At 36.9% G+C, this 15,054-nt stretch overlaps 1 protein-coding gene and 1 long non-coding RNA gene across 3 annotated transcripts; one reads left to right on the top strand and one right to left on the bottom strand.

Annotated features, from left to right (window-relative positions):
• Positions 1-3,897: 3,897 nt before the first annotated feature.
• Positions 3,898-7,360, top strand: LOC127501204 (uncharacterized). The gene is made up of 5 exons (XM_051873098.1): positions 3,898-4,032; positions 4,493-4,539; positions 5,381-5,677; positions 5,956-6,201; positions 6,393-7,360. Coding segments are annotated over exons 1-5 (726 nt in total). The 5' UTR covers positions 3,898-4,030; the 3' UTR covers positions 6,527-7,360.
• Positions 7,361-9,938: 2,578 nt separating this feature from the next.
• On the bottom strand, positions 9,939-14,289 carry LOC127501159 (uncharacterized). Of its 2 annotated transcripts, XR_007926533.1 has the most exons (6): positions 14,172-14,289; positions 13,605-13,660; positions 13,017-13,322; positions 12,542-12,793; positions 12,405-12,452; positions 9,939-11,601 (listed from the first exon to the last, which is right to left on the bottom strand). It is a non-coding gene; the product is annotated as an uncharacterized LOC127501159 (long non-coding RNA). The 2 variants fall into 2 exon arrangements; XR_007926532.1 differs by lacking the exon at positions 13,017-13,322 and having other exon boundaries at positions 14,172-14,272.
• Positions 14,290-15,054: the final 765 nt, after the last annotated feature.

Below are 15,054 nucleotides of genomic sequence, written 5' to 3'. Positions count from 1 at the left end.
GGGTCAAGCGAGAAGGGAAGCAGCTAGGCAGAATAAGCGAACACTCGCATGGAAAGTTATCCCCATCAATCTCAGCACCGCGCCTCCCGATCAAAAGAGACTGTATAGGGCGTACAGGAGCTGTGGCAAAGATGCAATGAAGGACTTACCCCTAGCCAGCATCGACAGTTGTGGGAAATGCTTGACCGCAACCAGGACGTCTTCGTGGCACAAGACGAGGACTATGGATGAACAGGACTAGTACAGCACGACATCAGTACCGGCACAGCTCCACTCATCCGCCTGCGACCCCACCAGTTAGCTCTGGCCAAACAGACCGCAGCAGAGCAAAAGATCCTGGAGATGGAAAAAGCAGGAGTAATTGAGCCATCTAACAGCCCATGGGCAGCCCCTGCCATGCTTGTCAAAAACAAATTGACGTCAAATCGACGTCACCCTGGACTATATTGCGGGGTCGACCTGGTTCAGCTCCCTTGACCTCCGGAGTGGGTACTGGCAGGAGGAGTTGGCTCCGGGGGCAAACCAAAGACCGTCTTCACCATAGGCCAGGGGCTATGGCAGTTCCTGGTAATGCCGTTTGGCCTCTTTAATGATCCAGCCACCTTCTCCTGGATGATGGAGCAGGACCTGGCACGTCTCTTGCCAATGTTGCGTGGTGTATCTGGACGACCTGTTGGTGCATGTACCAAACTTTGCAGGGGCACTGCAACACCTCCTTAATGTACTAAGACAGTGACATTAACAGACCAAACTTACTAAATATCATACTAATAAAGTATACTATGTGCAAAAAAATAGATGAGCCCTGAATATGATCTTGACACGTTTAATAACACGTTAAGCCTTTTTCTCCCATAGAAAACCGTTATAAGAAAACGCTTAATGTGGCTTAATGTACAAAAGCAGTGATTTTAACAGACCAAACTTACTAAATATCATACTAATAAAGTATATTATGTGCAAAAAAATAGATGACCCCTGAATATGATCTTGAGTTTGGTCTGTTAAAATCACTGTCTTAGTACATTAAGCCATGTTAAGCATTTTCTTATAACAGTTTTCTATGGAAGGAAAAGGCTTAACGTGTTATTAAACGCGTTAAGATCATATTCTGGGCTCATCTGATTTTTTGCACATAGTATACTTTATTAGTATGATGTTTAGTGAGTTTGGTCTGTTAATATCACTGTCTTAATACATTAAGCCTTGTTAAGTGTTTTTCACGTTAAGCGTTTTAGAATGTACATACCGACGCAGTTACATAGGACAGGTGTCACAGGTGGTTGCAGGTAAACAGACGAAGATGAAGAAGAAGGTTCATGCACTTATTTGCTTTCAACATCATCTGTGATTAAAGGAAAGATGCTCAAAACTTTTAAAGCAGGAGAAGTTATTTATTAAGTTACACATTTAAATATACAGACAATAGAATGGAACAACTGTACACTGTATAGAAAATATTAAATTAATTTCCTCTCTTACAGATGCTATTGTGCTTTATTTGCAATATTCCTTAATGCAGTCACAAACAGTGCAAAAACTACAATATCTGACCTCACAAGACATGACTGCTCACATTCACACATATCTGATGATCAGAAGCTTCACAGTCACAGCGAGGTAATAAAAATGACTTAGGATAGATATTGTTTTATTCTACATGCATAAGAAATGTATTTGGTATATAATGAACTAAAAGACTTTAAAGTCCACCAAACATTGTTCTGCTTCTAGATTTTTTTAAGTCAAATAACAAAAAAACAAAACAAAAATACAATATTACCAAAATTCTATTTCAAAATACATTATATAAAAAACAAAAAAATGTTGCTGTATCAAAAGTGGTTATGACATTCATTAAGCAGATAGTTCCTTTAAAAAAATGTATAGTGTTTTTTTCTCAATTATATATTGTTTTTAATCAGGGGCGTAAAAATTTGAGAATGCAGTTTATGCAGTGACACATTGGCGCCCCCTTCTGTGTCATTGTGCCAAAATCATTCTTTGAAAATTTTCTTTAGTAAAATGTTATAAATAATCAAAAGCTTATTTGTTAAAAAATGGTGAAAAGAAACATTTTTGTTTAGGTTTTTAAAATTAGCTCAAAACTTTATTTTTTTATATCAAGTTGCAAGAGGCAACAATGTTGTAAGTGCCAATTTAATATGCTTTCAATTTGTATTATTATTATATAATATAATATAATATAATATATACAGAATATTCCAGGTAAATTAAGGTATATGACATCTGTGACATGTTGTTGAATACCACAGAAACAAACTTCCTCCATCAGTTTTTTTTAATGCACAGTAAAAACACATGCACAATGTAATGTCCAAGGACGTATGCAGTGTGTCCTTCTGAACCCATCAGCAGGACCGGTATCTGCTCCTTTGTGCAAGGAGGAACAGGATGAGCACTGCCAGAGCACTACAAAATGACCTCCAGCAGGCCACTGGTGTGAATTTCTTTGACCAAACAATCAGAAACAGACTTCATTAGGGTGACCTGAGGGCCCGACATCCTCTAGTGGGCCCTGTGCTCACTGCCCGGCACCGTGGAGCTCGATTGGCATTTGCCATTGAACACCAGAATTTGTAGGTCCGCCACTGGTGCCCTGTGCTTTTCACAGATGAAAGCAGGTTCACCCTGAGCACATGTGACAGACGTGAAAGAGTCTGGGGAAGCCGTGGAGAACGTTATGCTGCCTGTAACATTGTTCAGCATGACCGGTTTGGTGGTGGGTCAGTGAGGGTCTAGGGAGGCATATCCATAGAGGGATGCACAGACCTCTACAGGCTAGACAATGGCACCCTGACTGCCATTAGGTATCAGGATGAAATCCTTGGACCCATTGTCAGACCCTACGCTGGTGCAGTGGGTCCTGGGTTCCTCCTGGTGCATGACAATGCCTGGCCTCATGTGGCGAGAGTATGCAGGCAGTTCCTGGAGGATGAAGGAATTGATACCATTGAATGGCCTCCACGCTCGCCTGACCTAAATCCAATAGAACACCTCTGGGACATTATGTTTCGGTCCATCCTACGCCGCCAGGTTGCACCTCAGACTGTCTATGAGCTCAGTGATGCCCTGGTCCAGATCTGGGAGGAAATACCCCAGGACACCATCCGTCGTCTCATTAGGAGCATGACGTTGTCAGGCATGCATACAAGCACGCCATACAAACTACTGAGTACCATTTTGAGTTGCTGCAATGAAATTTCAGCAAAATGGACTAGCCTGCTGCATCATTTTTTCACTGTGATTTTTGGGGTGTCTTTGAATTCAGTCCTCTTTAGGTTGATAATTTTCATTTCCATCAAACAATGTGGCATCCTTTCGTTCCAAACACATTACCCAGTCCATATCAGTATAGATTGCAGCATGCTATTTTCCCCCATTGAGATCTGATGTGTTTTCAAACTGTTCCTTTCATTTTTCGAGCAGTGTATATTAATAGACAAGCTACGGGCTGTTTGAAATTCATCTGCGGGACTTTGGACACCCCTGGCTTACGTGAACCTAAAAACAACTCAGTGATAGGCTACGTGTGAATATTAGATCCTAGCATTCGATCTTAAAGTGACAGCAGCCTAAAATACCTGTCTGTCATTAATGTTAATCAAACAACAAAAGATGTTAAATAAATGTATACGTGATAAATAAACCTACTGTACCTGAAAAACATAGTTTATTTAATTTGTAACTCTATTGTATTTGTCCTGTTGTTTGTAATTTACTTCTTTGTTCTTTTTTATAACAGAAATAAAATAATTATATTATATATATCTTTATCATAAAATAACATATATCATGAAATATTATACCAATTGCATCATAATACCAATGACACTCCTCAGGAATAGTGATCAATCATAACACTTAGTAGGAGGTGTCAAATATTGCTTGTTCTTGAAAGCTCGAGCTCACCTGTGGGATACTTTTGGTTTTGCTTTTACTCAAATCTTTCTAAACATGTTTACACTGTTTTGACGCCTGAAAATAAGACTCGTGCTGAATTTTTACCATGTAAGTTTTCATGTTTGTACATATAAATCCAGCTTCTGTGTTTTTGTGTTATTATAGTATGTTTCTGTTTGAGGAAAACTAAACCTAGTGATGAGGAAATAAGTCAACATGTTTATGATGAATGTGTCCATTAATGTGATTATGATGCTAGTTTTTATTACTGGTGTTATTAATATAATTATTAGATTGTCACCGAATTTCTAAAGCCTGTTGTTTGTGTTTTGAGTTTGACTGATCATTTACAGTATTACATAAAACCAAAGATTCGGATTAAAGTTTGATGTTTCAGATTGGACATTTTTTATCATGTAAGATCCACATGTGTGAAATATTCAGACTAAATGAATGTGAATGTTTAGTAGTATTTTTCACTTAGCAAAACATTTTATCCCTGTATGAATGTGTTTGTGACGTGTGTCTGTATCTGTCACATAAACCAGCTCTTCTGGTTTCTCAACAGGTTTTTCAATCTTCTGCTGCTGCTGTTTTGTTTTGTCAGTCATTGTGGTCAGTGTCATTTTGTTTGTAAATTGTAACAGTTCCTAATTTTCAATGTTAGGAAGACATGCAACAAGTGACTTGTTTGATGTTGGAAATTTTCCACCTTATTACATCATAACCAACCTTGAAATCGATGACTTCACTCTATGCAGTGACTTCTACTTCATTAATTATTTTATAATGAGTATTAAGCAGAACAGTAGCTGAAGAAAGCAAGAAAATTGTTTGATTGTTCGTTGTAAATGATTGTATAGAGATAGGTGATCATGGCTTGAATCAACAAACTTTAATAATTACATTCAGTTCTGATGTTAAATATTGAAGAAACTCCACCATCAGTTCATAACTGTTGAATCCACTCGGATGTGTGGTGATTGTGAAACATCTGGAGCAAAAGAAAACCCAGGTGACTAAAATAACTCTAGAAAATGTTATGATTACGGAGAATAAACTAAAACACCATATGCCAGTGCAGTAACAGGTTTGTTCTTACTTGTGCTGTGCTTGCAGAATACAGGCTTTTAATTGTACATCATAACTCCAAGTCAAATATAAACAGGTCATTTCCATTCACTCTAAATCACACACTTTTGAGAGTCAACTTAAAATAAAAAAGGACATTTCACTAAAAATATTAAATTAATTGTGTCATAGACTAAATAATTTAAGAGATTTTACATGATTTATTCAGGTAGATTCCATTAAAAAAATAAAACCTTAAAAACTACTCAAAAATATCATGTGTAATATTGTTACCATTATTTTTTTTAAGTAAATAGCTCATACCATTTTTTACAATGCACATGTATTTTTCAGCTTTAAAACTTTATACTGTCTGTATGTGCAGGAACCACAACTACACATGTGACAGGAGAAAAAGGAGAAAATGTCATCCTGCCATGTGACTTTGAGGCCAGAGAGATTTCTGATATTGTTTTAAGCAGACTGTTAAAAGACATTCTTGTTTGTGAGAATGAAGAATGTGAGAGTGAAAATGGCCGAGCGTTTAAAGAAGGATCATGTGACGTCATCATCAAGGATCTGATCTTCAGTGATGCTGGGAAATACTTTCTGAGACTCTATTACAAAAATGATCAGAGAGAACTGGAGCAACAGATCAGAAAGTATCATCTTCATATTCATGGTAAAGTCAAAACTGATCAAAACATGATCATGTTCTTTCTGGATTTCCTAATAATGTTAACAATGTAATTGCATGCAGGGCAGTAACCAGCAAAGATAGTGAATGTCACACATCCCATCCAATATCCAGATTAGTTGATTCCAATATAGGCTTTTCAATGGCTGATTTTTAAATGATTGTGTTTGGTCCCTCAATCCTAAACATGAGTTTATGGTCTTGATTGATTGACACCATTATTATAATGTTTGAGGAGTAACTGTTTATCTGTTTCTTCTCAGATGGGATTTCTGTGAAGAAAGGAGAGGAGCTGAAGATGGATGTTCTGTTGATCAATGCTGATAAAGTGCAGCATCAGAGCAGAAGAAGCACAGGGTGGAAGGAGGTGTGGAGCAGAAGAGATGGAGTCAGGAGTGATCGACTGACCGTCAGTGATGAGACTCTGACTGTTTATGCATTTACAGTCACTGACACTGGAACATACAGAGTTCTGGATTATGAAGGAGAAATCTTGATCACAGTCACAGGTGAGAGAAGATCAGTGGATGTTCAGAAATATATTTTTTAATACATCATGAGGATTTTTCTCTTTCAAATTGAAGCTAAACTGTATGACTAATCATTATATCTCTCGCAAAGGTAAGACAGAAGAACAGTAAAGTAAGAAGTTATTTTAGACAATCAGTTTAAAAATGTAAAATTTGTGCTCTCTTCCCAGCTTCCACACATCCTGATCGAGAACCTTTGAGTTGGACAGAGAAACTGAATGAGTATTTTGTGGTTTCAATGGTTATTGTGTATTTAGTGATCATGGCAATTCAGATTGTGATGAGGATTGCTGGTTACTGGTAATTAATTTTCTTTGAGTGCCAAACAGATCTTCAGAGGATTCTGTATTAAGATTATATTTTAAGATTATATTAAGATCATATAAGATTATATTTGTTTACTGTATCTGCAAGTGGCCTAGTTAAAGATTTGGACTAGTGACTGAAAGTTTACCAATACTGATTATAGTAAAAACAAAAACACTGAAAGCATTTACATATGTATTTAAAAGGGTTGTAGAAAATATTTGTTTAAATAATATTTATTATTTATATATAAAATTTCTTTCTTATTTAAGATATATTTTAATATGTATTTACATTTCTACTTGATCTTTATTTTCCTGTTTATCATTGTGAGGCTGCTTTATATTTAACAATTATTGATATTGTTGATTTGACTGATTTAAAAACAATCTGTACTGTAAAAAGCTCTAGAAATATTAAAATAAAATCTTCACATATTTTAAAACACTATGAATCATACACTTGCTGCCTTTGTATGTGTTCAAAATAAAAACTGGACAACACTTTTGATCTCCTCCAACTGATAGAATTATACCCTTAAAAAATCTGTCTGTGCCAATAATACAGATTGAGATTATCTGTGAAATCTGTCAGCTCAAACCTGCAGTCTGGCTCTGATTTTCAGCAACTACTGTCCACTCATCCAGACTGTAAATCAGGACAAAACTGTCTTCATTGTGTACACTTTTCTGACACTGTATGTATTGAGAAAAAAAAAAAACTATACAAATTAAACAACATTTGTAAGTAATACTTTTGTTTGTGTGCATTTTTGTATGATATATACTGTATATTCTATGATGAAATATAAAGAGGGGATTTCAAGAGTTTACTTCTGTTGCATTTACTTATAAAATATACAGCCTCTTTGTAAAGATGTATCACACTGCGGCAGATTCATGTGTTGAAATGTGTTGCTAACTGTTGTGATCAGACTGAAATGATCCAGGATCTTGATCAAAATACACTTCAGTTCTATATTTATCAAGAGGAGCATTAATATGTACATATACAATGTTTTTAAGAGGAAATATAAATGTAAATCTCTTCTGTGCCACATAAAACGTTTAATAAAAATGTCATAGATGTCTTCAGTGATAAATATGTTGTTGAGAGATCTGATCAAATAAACAGCAGTAAAACAGAAATTGTTTATTGCATTTTCTGCCAGAAAACATGAACATTACCAAAGCTAAACCTCTTCAAACACAACTGTATAAATTCAGAGTTGTTAGAGCTGTCCTCACGCTTTCAGAAAAAAAAAGTTTTCACATCATTGTTCATGCAATGCAAAATAATGATTTCCTGCACTGACTGCCTTAAGTGAAACCACAAAGTAAGAGGTGAGGATGATAAAAGTCTGACTTGCTGACACTAAAGTGCAAATGAACAAATTAGCCTTAGTGTGTGTGTGTGTGTGTGTGTGTATAAGTTACACTAAGTAATAGAATGAAAACATTAGGAAGACTTAAAATCATGTTTTAAATAAATGAATCTAATCCATACTGATATGTTTGATTGTAGAATGTTTGCTTAAAAAGCTCAGTATGTTATTTGTTCTGTATTGCTTATTACTGAGCCTAAATATGAGTAAAAAATCTGTCTTGTGGGGGCTGGTCTTGAGCATTAAAATCCAGGCTTGAAAATGTGGCCCAACTCTGCCCCTGACAAAGACTCGACAGAAAGCTCCTTATCTCTTTATAGTTGAAACATTTGCCAACTGTGAGACATTTATGTGCATTACATCTGCTTTATAATTCTTGGTTGTTGCAAATAAAGTTTAAAATCTCCCTGTAGTCAATAATTGTATCGCTTGAAACGAACCTTTGATCACCAAAAGACATATTTTTTTCCTGGAACATTTTTTTTTCATGCCTTAAATTAGCTTGAAAGTAACTCTACACCCTTGCCTCATTTAGTATACATGGATCTATAAATATTCAAATTAGCCCCGCCTCCACTCACTCGCACAAGCTCAGAGATCCACTTGGTCAACTTACTGAGGTAAACGCTGCACAATTCTATCGCTCTTTACAACGTCAGACACATAACTGTAGTTAATATGATGAGAACTGTAACTCGGGAGCGGGTGGCCCTCAAAAGAAGAAAGCGCCTGCAGGTGACGGTGACACAGGTGTTTTCGTCCATGAGTATTGGCTGGCAGACAGAGAAGATGCTTGTATTATGGGACTAGACTTTTTGACACTGAGTGGAGCCTGTATAAATGTTGCTGGAGCTTACCTTCAGATCGGTCATGAAGTCGTTCCCCTACAGAAGGGGCAAAGGACAGTTGATGTGCCCTCGGGTCAAGCGAGAAGGGAAGCAGCTGGGCAGAATAAGCGAACACTCGCATGGAAAGTTATCCCCGTCAATCTCAGCACCGCGCCTCCCGATCAAAAGAGACTGTATAGGGCGTACAGGAGCTGTGGCAAAGATGCAATGAAGGACTTACCCCTAGCCAGCATCGACAGTTGTGGGAAATGCTTGACCGCAACCAGGACGTCTTCGTGGCACAAGACGAGGACTTTGGATGAACAGGACTAGTACAGCACGACATCAGTACCGGCACAGCTACACTCATCCGCCTGCGACCCCACCAGTTAGCTCTGGCCAAACAGACCGCAGCAGAGCTAAAGATCCTGGAGATGGAAAAAGCAGGAGTAATTGAGACATCTAACAGCCCATGGGCAGCCTCTGCCATGCTTGTCAAAAACAAGGAATCCTCCTGGTGGTTTTGTGTGGACTATCAACACTTAAACGCGGTCACGAGAAAAGACTCTTACCTGCTACCGCAAATCGATGTCACCCTGGACTATATTGCGGGATCGAGCTGGTTCAGCTCCCTTGACATCCAGCGTACTGGCAGGAGGAGTTGGCTCCGGGGGCAAACCAAAGACCGTCTTCACCATCGGCCAGGGACTATGGCAGTTTCGGGTAATGCCGTTTGGCCTCTGTAATGCTCCAGACACTTTTCCTGGATGATGGAGCAGGACTTGGCACGTCTCTTGCCGCTGTTGCGTGGTGTATCTGGACGACCTGTTGGTGCATATACCAGACTTTGCAGGGGCACTGCAACACCTCCAAGTGGTCTTCAGTGCTATCCGCCAAGCTGGGTTACGACTCAATCCAAAAAATGCCACCTACTACAGAGAGAGGCCGCCTTCCTGGGGCATGTGGTGAGTGCCTCAGGGACGCCACTGACCCGGCAAAAGTAGCAGTGAAGGAGTGGCCTGTCCCAAAGAACATCGCAGAGCTGTGGAGCATCCTGGGCCTGGCATCGTACTACCGACGCAGTTACATAGGACAGGTGTCACAGGTGGTTGCAGGTAAACAGACGAAGATGAAGAAGAAGGTTCATGCACTTATTTGCTTTCAACATCATCTGTGATTAAAGGAAAGATGCTCAAAACTTTTAAAGCAGGATAAGTTATTTATTAAGTTACACATTTAAATATACAGACAATAGAATAGAACAACTGTATAGAAAATATTAAATTAATTTCCCCTTACACAATGCAGTCACAAACAGTGCAAAAACCACAACTTCTGACCTCACTAGACTCAACTGCTCACATTCACACATAACTGATGATCAGAAGCTTCACAGTCACAGCGAGGTAATGATAATGACTTAGGATAGATTGTTCTATCCTAAATGCATAAGAAATTAATTTGGTATATAATGAACAATAAGACTGTAAAGTCCACCAAACATTGTTCTGCTTCTAGATTTTTTTAAGTCAAATAACACACAAAAAAAATAACAAAAATACGATATTACCAATAGTCCATTTCAAAATACATTATATAAAAAACAAAAAAATATTGCTGTATCAAAAGTGGTTATGACATTCATTAAGCAGCTAGTTCCTTTAAAAAAATGTATAGTGTTTTTTTCTCAATTATATATTGTTTTTAATCAGGGGCGTAAAAATTTGAGAATGCAGTTTATGCAGTGACACATTGGCGCCCCCTTCTGTGTCATTGTGCCAAAATCATTCTTTGAACATTTAATTGAACTCAGCAGAGAAACAACTTGAATAACTCTACCTGACATGTTAATTTATCTTTTGTTTAAGTTTTTAAAATTAGCTCAAAACTTTATTTTATTATATCAAGTCACAGTGGGGGAGGCAACAATGTTGTAAGAGCCAATTCAATATGCTTTCAATTTGTACTATTATTATTATTCTCAACCTATTTCTGTTTGCTGTAAGTGCCGTATTATTTAAAAAATCAAAAAATTACAAAGTTTACTTAAGGTTTTCTTTGTATATTTTACTTGTTTGCTTTAAAGCCACTCCTCCTCATATGTTCAGACAAGTATAGCTTTATAGACTGATTTAGCTAAAGGGATTCAGGAGAGGCAGGAGGAGAAGGAAAAACAGTTATTTTACCGTCTGGCTGTCAAAAATGAGAAAACTGTCTAAATCAGAATCTAAGGAATATATTGTACAGATTTAACACATGTACGTTTTCAAAGGAATTGGATCCATACTTGAGCACTGTTTGGAAGTATTAGCTGAATGAATTAAGTATTTTTTCATGTTTTTGCATTTTTGTGTTTGTGAAAATAAATGTGCAACAGTTTAACGGACTGGTCATGTATTTTTTGACACATATAGAGTAGACACTTCAACTTCTAATAGAACCAAGAAAAAAGTGGCTTTGATCCTTGTTTCAATAAATGTTATGCAACATATAACGTTGTTGCCTGAGAAGGCAAAGTGCACCTATTAGTACAACCTAGGCCCTGTTTGGAATCGAGAATGCTGAAATTAAAACTTTGGTGGCTTATTTATTAGAATACAATGCTACATGGGTCAAAACAATGAAAACAATACCAATTTACTTATTTATTTATTATTATTATTAATATATCATTTTATTTTTTGTGGCGGGGGCCACAACACTGGGGGGTGCCAACACTGATCTTGCATACCCCTCAGCAAATGTGCAGTTGTGCCCCTGGACATCTGTGCATCCTTTTTCTTTTTAAAGCAACCAGAAACACCAAAAACATTGACAGTTCAACTGGGACAATCCAATATGCTTCAAATGGAATTGGGGAAGCTGGGAAGAGAACACATTAATTAATTAATTTAATTTAATTTAATTTAATTTTTTTACAGTGGCGTAACATTGTTTTAAAAAGTGGGTGGGACAGTAGTGTGTGTGTGTGTGGGTTAGAGGGGGATTGTATATCAGAAATGTAATAATAAATGCACAAAATTTATTGACATAGAACTCGTGTTTAATGTGATAGTTTCATCCTTACATCTACTATAATACAATATATTGTTAGTCTCGAGAGTATTTACATTAGTGAATAAATACGTAGATCTGTTTAAAAAAGCATATGGTCTGGTGGTAGAACTTTTGTCCAGCGTGTCAGAGGTTCTGGGTTCTAATCCCCCCTCGTATTGTTTATTTTATTTTTTCCTCATTAAAACCAAAGATGTTCATCAGTGATTGTTTATCAAGAGCAGGGACACGTTTGTGTGCATTTTGTTTTGTGATTTCACAGAACGCATAGAGTTTCCGCAACAGCGTTAAGCGATAGCCTAGATTGAAGCGCTCGTCCGTGTGAAGACTGCGCAGTGTGCGCGAGCGCAAAGAGAAAACTGTTGCGCCTCTGATAACAGCGGCAACGAGCACTCAACATGATTTCAAACCCAACACATCCCAGCGCCAGATCGCCTCTTATTTAACACAAACGAACGAATTGCTAATCAACTAGAGATGTTTCTTTTGTATCAGATACATTGGTGCGGCGAGATGAAAAGTGGTGGGGACATGTCCAACACGCAATTTGAATTTTTAAACTGAATGTTTAAAGATTGTGTAAAGCTCTTAATGCCTCTTGTTTTACTTACTATGTTGTTGTGTGTCATAATTTATGTAGTGCATTTTGTCCTTTGATTCTGTAGATGATATTGAAAGGTTAGTAATTAAGTTTAGCATTTAAATGCTTTAAAATAATATTTCTAGATGTCCACTGATCTTCTCTCACCTGTGACTGTGACCATGATCAAGATTTCTCCTTGAGTGTCCAGAACCTCATATGTTCCAGCGTCAGTGGCTGTAAAATTATTAATGATCAGGTTTCCATCTCTGACGGTCAGTCGATCACTCCTGACCCCGTGACCTCTATTCCAATCCTCTTTCCGCCCTGTGCTTCTTTTGGTCCAGTGCACTACTTTATAAGCATTCATCAACAGAACATCCATCTTCAGCTCCTCTCCTTTCTTCACAGAAATAAAATCTGAGGAGAAACAGAAAGACATTAATCATTATTATAATAGTGTCCATCAGTCAAGGCTATAAGCACATATTTAGGACTGGGGGACCAAATATAATCATTTGAAAATCTTCCATTGTAAAGCCTATATTTGAGACGACTGATCTGTCCCATTCAGTGTCTCAATACCAACACAATTATTAGAGGAGAAGGCACACTTTGATGGTTTGATCAGTTTTGACTTTACCCTGAAAATGAAGTCGATACGTCCTGATTTGTCGCTTCAGCTCTGTCTGATTGTTAGTGTAATAAACTCTCAGAATGTATTTCCCAGCATCACTCAGTCTCAGATCCTTGATGATGACGTCACATGATCCTTCTTTAAATAATCTGCCATTTTGACTCTCACTTTCACTCTCACATTCTTCATTCTGACAAGAAAGGATGCTTTTTATCCTGCTTAAATGAATATAATAAATGTCTTTGGCCTTAAAGTCACATGACAGGGTGACGTTGCCTCCCTTTTTTCCTTTCACAGATCTAGTGGTGGTTCCTGCAAATATAATATTAATTCAATAAAAATATCAATACTAAAAAATAAATGTGGCATTTCTCTCTGTTCTCTGTAACATAGAGTTATTAATGAGATTAGCTGTGCCACATTTTAACTTTTCAAATGTTGATGACTATAATATAAAACTGTACCAGATGTGTCAGTGCAGTTGTGCTGAATTCCTGAACAAATAATTGAACTCAGCAGAGAAACAGCTAGAATAACTCTACCTGAAAATCGAAAATTGTTACAATTTATTAACAAAAATTACTGTATACTGACCGCTGTAATTGAAAAGGTACAACAGCAGCAGCAGCAGGAGATTCAAGCGTCTGAACCTGATGAAAAAACAGAAGAGCTGTGATGTCACAAATACTTCACAAAACATTCATACAGGGATAAGATGCTTTCCTGAGATTAAAAAAAAACAAAAAAAAATTTCACTTTCATTTTATCTGTGGATCTTACATGATAAAAATGCCCAATATGAAACATCAAACTATAATTCTCAGAAAAAAGGTACAAAAGCTGTCACTGGGGTGGTACCTTTTCAGAAAGTAATAGGGGGTAAATCAGGTAAGGATATCTCTCCACTGACAGCTTTTGTACCTTTTTTCCTGAGAGTGTAAATGATTCTTGTGTAATAGTCAAAATCACTCAAACCAAAAGTCCCAATACAAACAACAGGTTTTAGAAATTCAGTAAAAATCTAATAATTATATTAATAACCCCGCTAATAAAAACCATCATCCTTATTATCACTAGCAGATTTGGTTTCCCAGAAATAGAAACACAACAATTGATATAATAACATATATATAAATGTTTAAAAAAAACATGAAAACTTACATGGTAAATATTTTGCAGGAGTGTTCTGGGCATCTAAATCACAGTATGTTTAGTGAGAGTTTCTATTTCAGTAAAAACAAAACTAAAAGAAAGGCACAGGTGAGTTTCCAGGCACTGGTAATTTGATTCCTCCCACTAACGATGAGTAAATTATTGGTCATTATTGTGCTCTACTAGATATCTTTCAAAGCAGATTCAGCTGTAGTTTAACATAATATTGCAGGGTGTTCAGTGACTGACATCATTTTGTGAATTGTTTAATTATTTGCATATGAATTAAAAAAAAAAAAAAAAAATTATCCTTAACCTGACATTTGTTTTGATAGAATGCCTGTTGCCGTGTCAGCACGATGACAATGTGATCAGCATAAGGGGTCACATGACTGATGTGAAAACACAACACAGTAGAAATGTCACTTTTCCACTCCTCCTCTGACAATTTTTAAAATTTATCATTAGATCATGCACCACAAAGTCTTTCCACTTCCTTTCCAGAGCAATGAAAATTGTCTTGTTTTAAACTTTTATTGTGCTTTTTGTGAAGTTCCTGTTTCCATGTGCCAGTTTTTGTAGTTTCAGAGATAAATCTCTCTGCAACCATGAATTGAATTTGTTTTTTCAACAACTGGGTCAAAGTTCAATCTGACTTTATCATCATTACATATGGATATACCCAAATAGATCACCTGTGACTTACCTGGAATACTGTAAAGAGAGAGAGAAAGACAGGTTTTAATTGGCTAACAACTCACATTTATCCTTTGAGGTACATAAAATATTTTTAGTGTGATGTAAGTGGATGCACCAATTCGGTCGAAACAATCTTCAGTGCAGGGTAAAGGAAAAGAAACCTGTCTTAGTCACACTGTTAAACTTTCGGTAG

Source organism: Ctenopharyngodon idella, chromosome 19 (assembly GCF_019924925.1).
Source record: "Ctenopharyngodon idella isolate HZGC_01 chromosome 19, HZGC01, whole genome shotgun sequence".
In the NCBI taxonomy this organism is placed as follows: Eukaryota; Metazoa; Chordata; class Actinopteri; order Cypriniformes; family Xenocyprididae; genus Ctenopharyngodon; species Ctenopharyngodon idella.
This window is presented reverse-complemented; position numbering and strand designations above follow the sequence as displayed.

Bases quoted from the DNA above. Each gene is read 5' to 3' on its own strand.
- LOC127501204 (XM_051873098.1), top strand. The intron at 5,678-5,955 runs GTAAAGTCAAAA...GTTTCTTCTCAG, and splicing joins GTATCATCTTCATATTCATG to ATGGGATTTCTGTGAAGAAA. The intron at 6,202-6,392 runs GTGAGAGAAGAT...CTCTCTTCCCAG, and splicing joins AATCTTGATCACAGTCACAG to CTTCCACACATCCTGATCGA.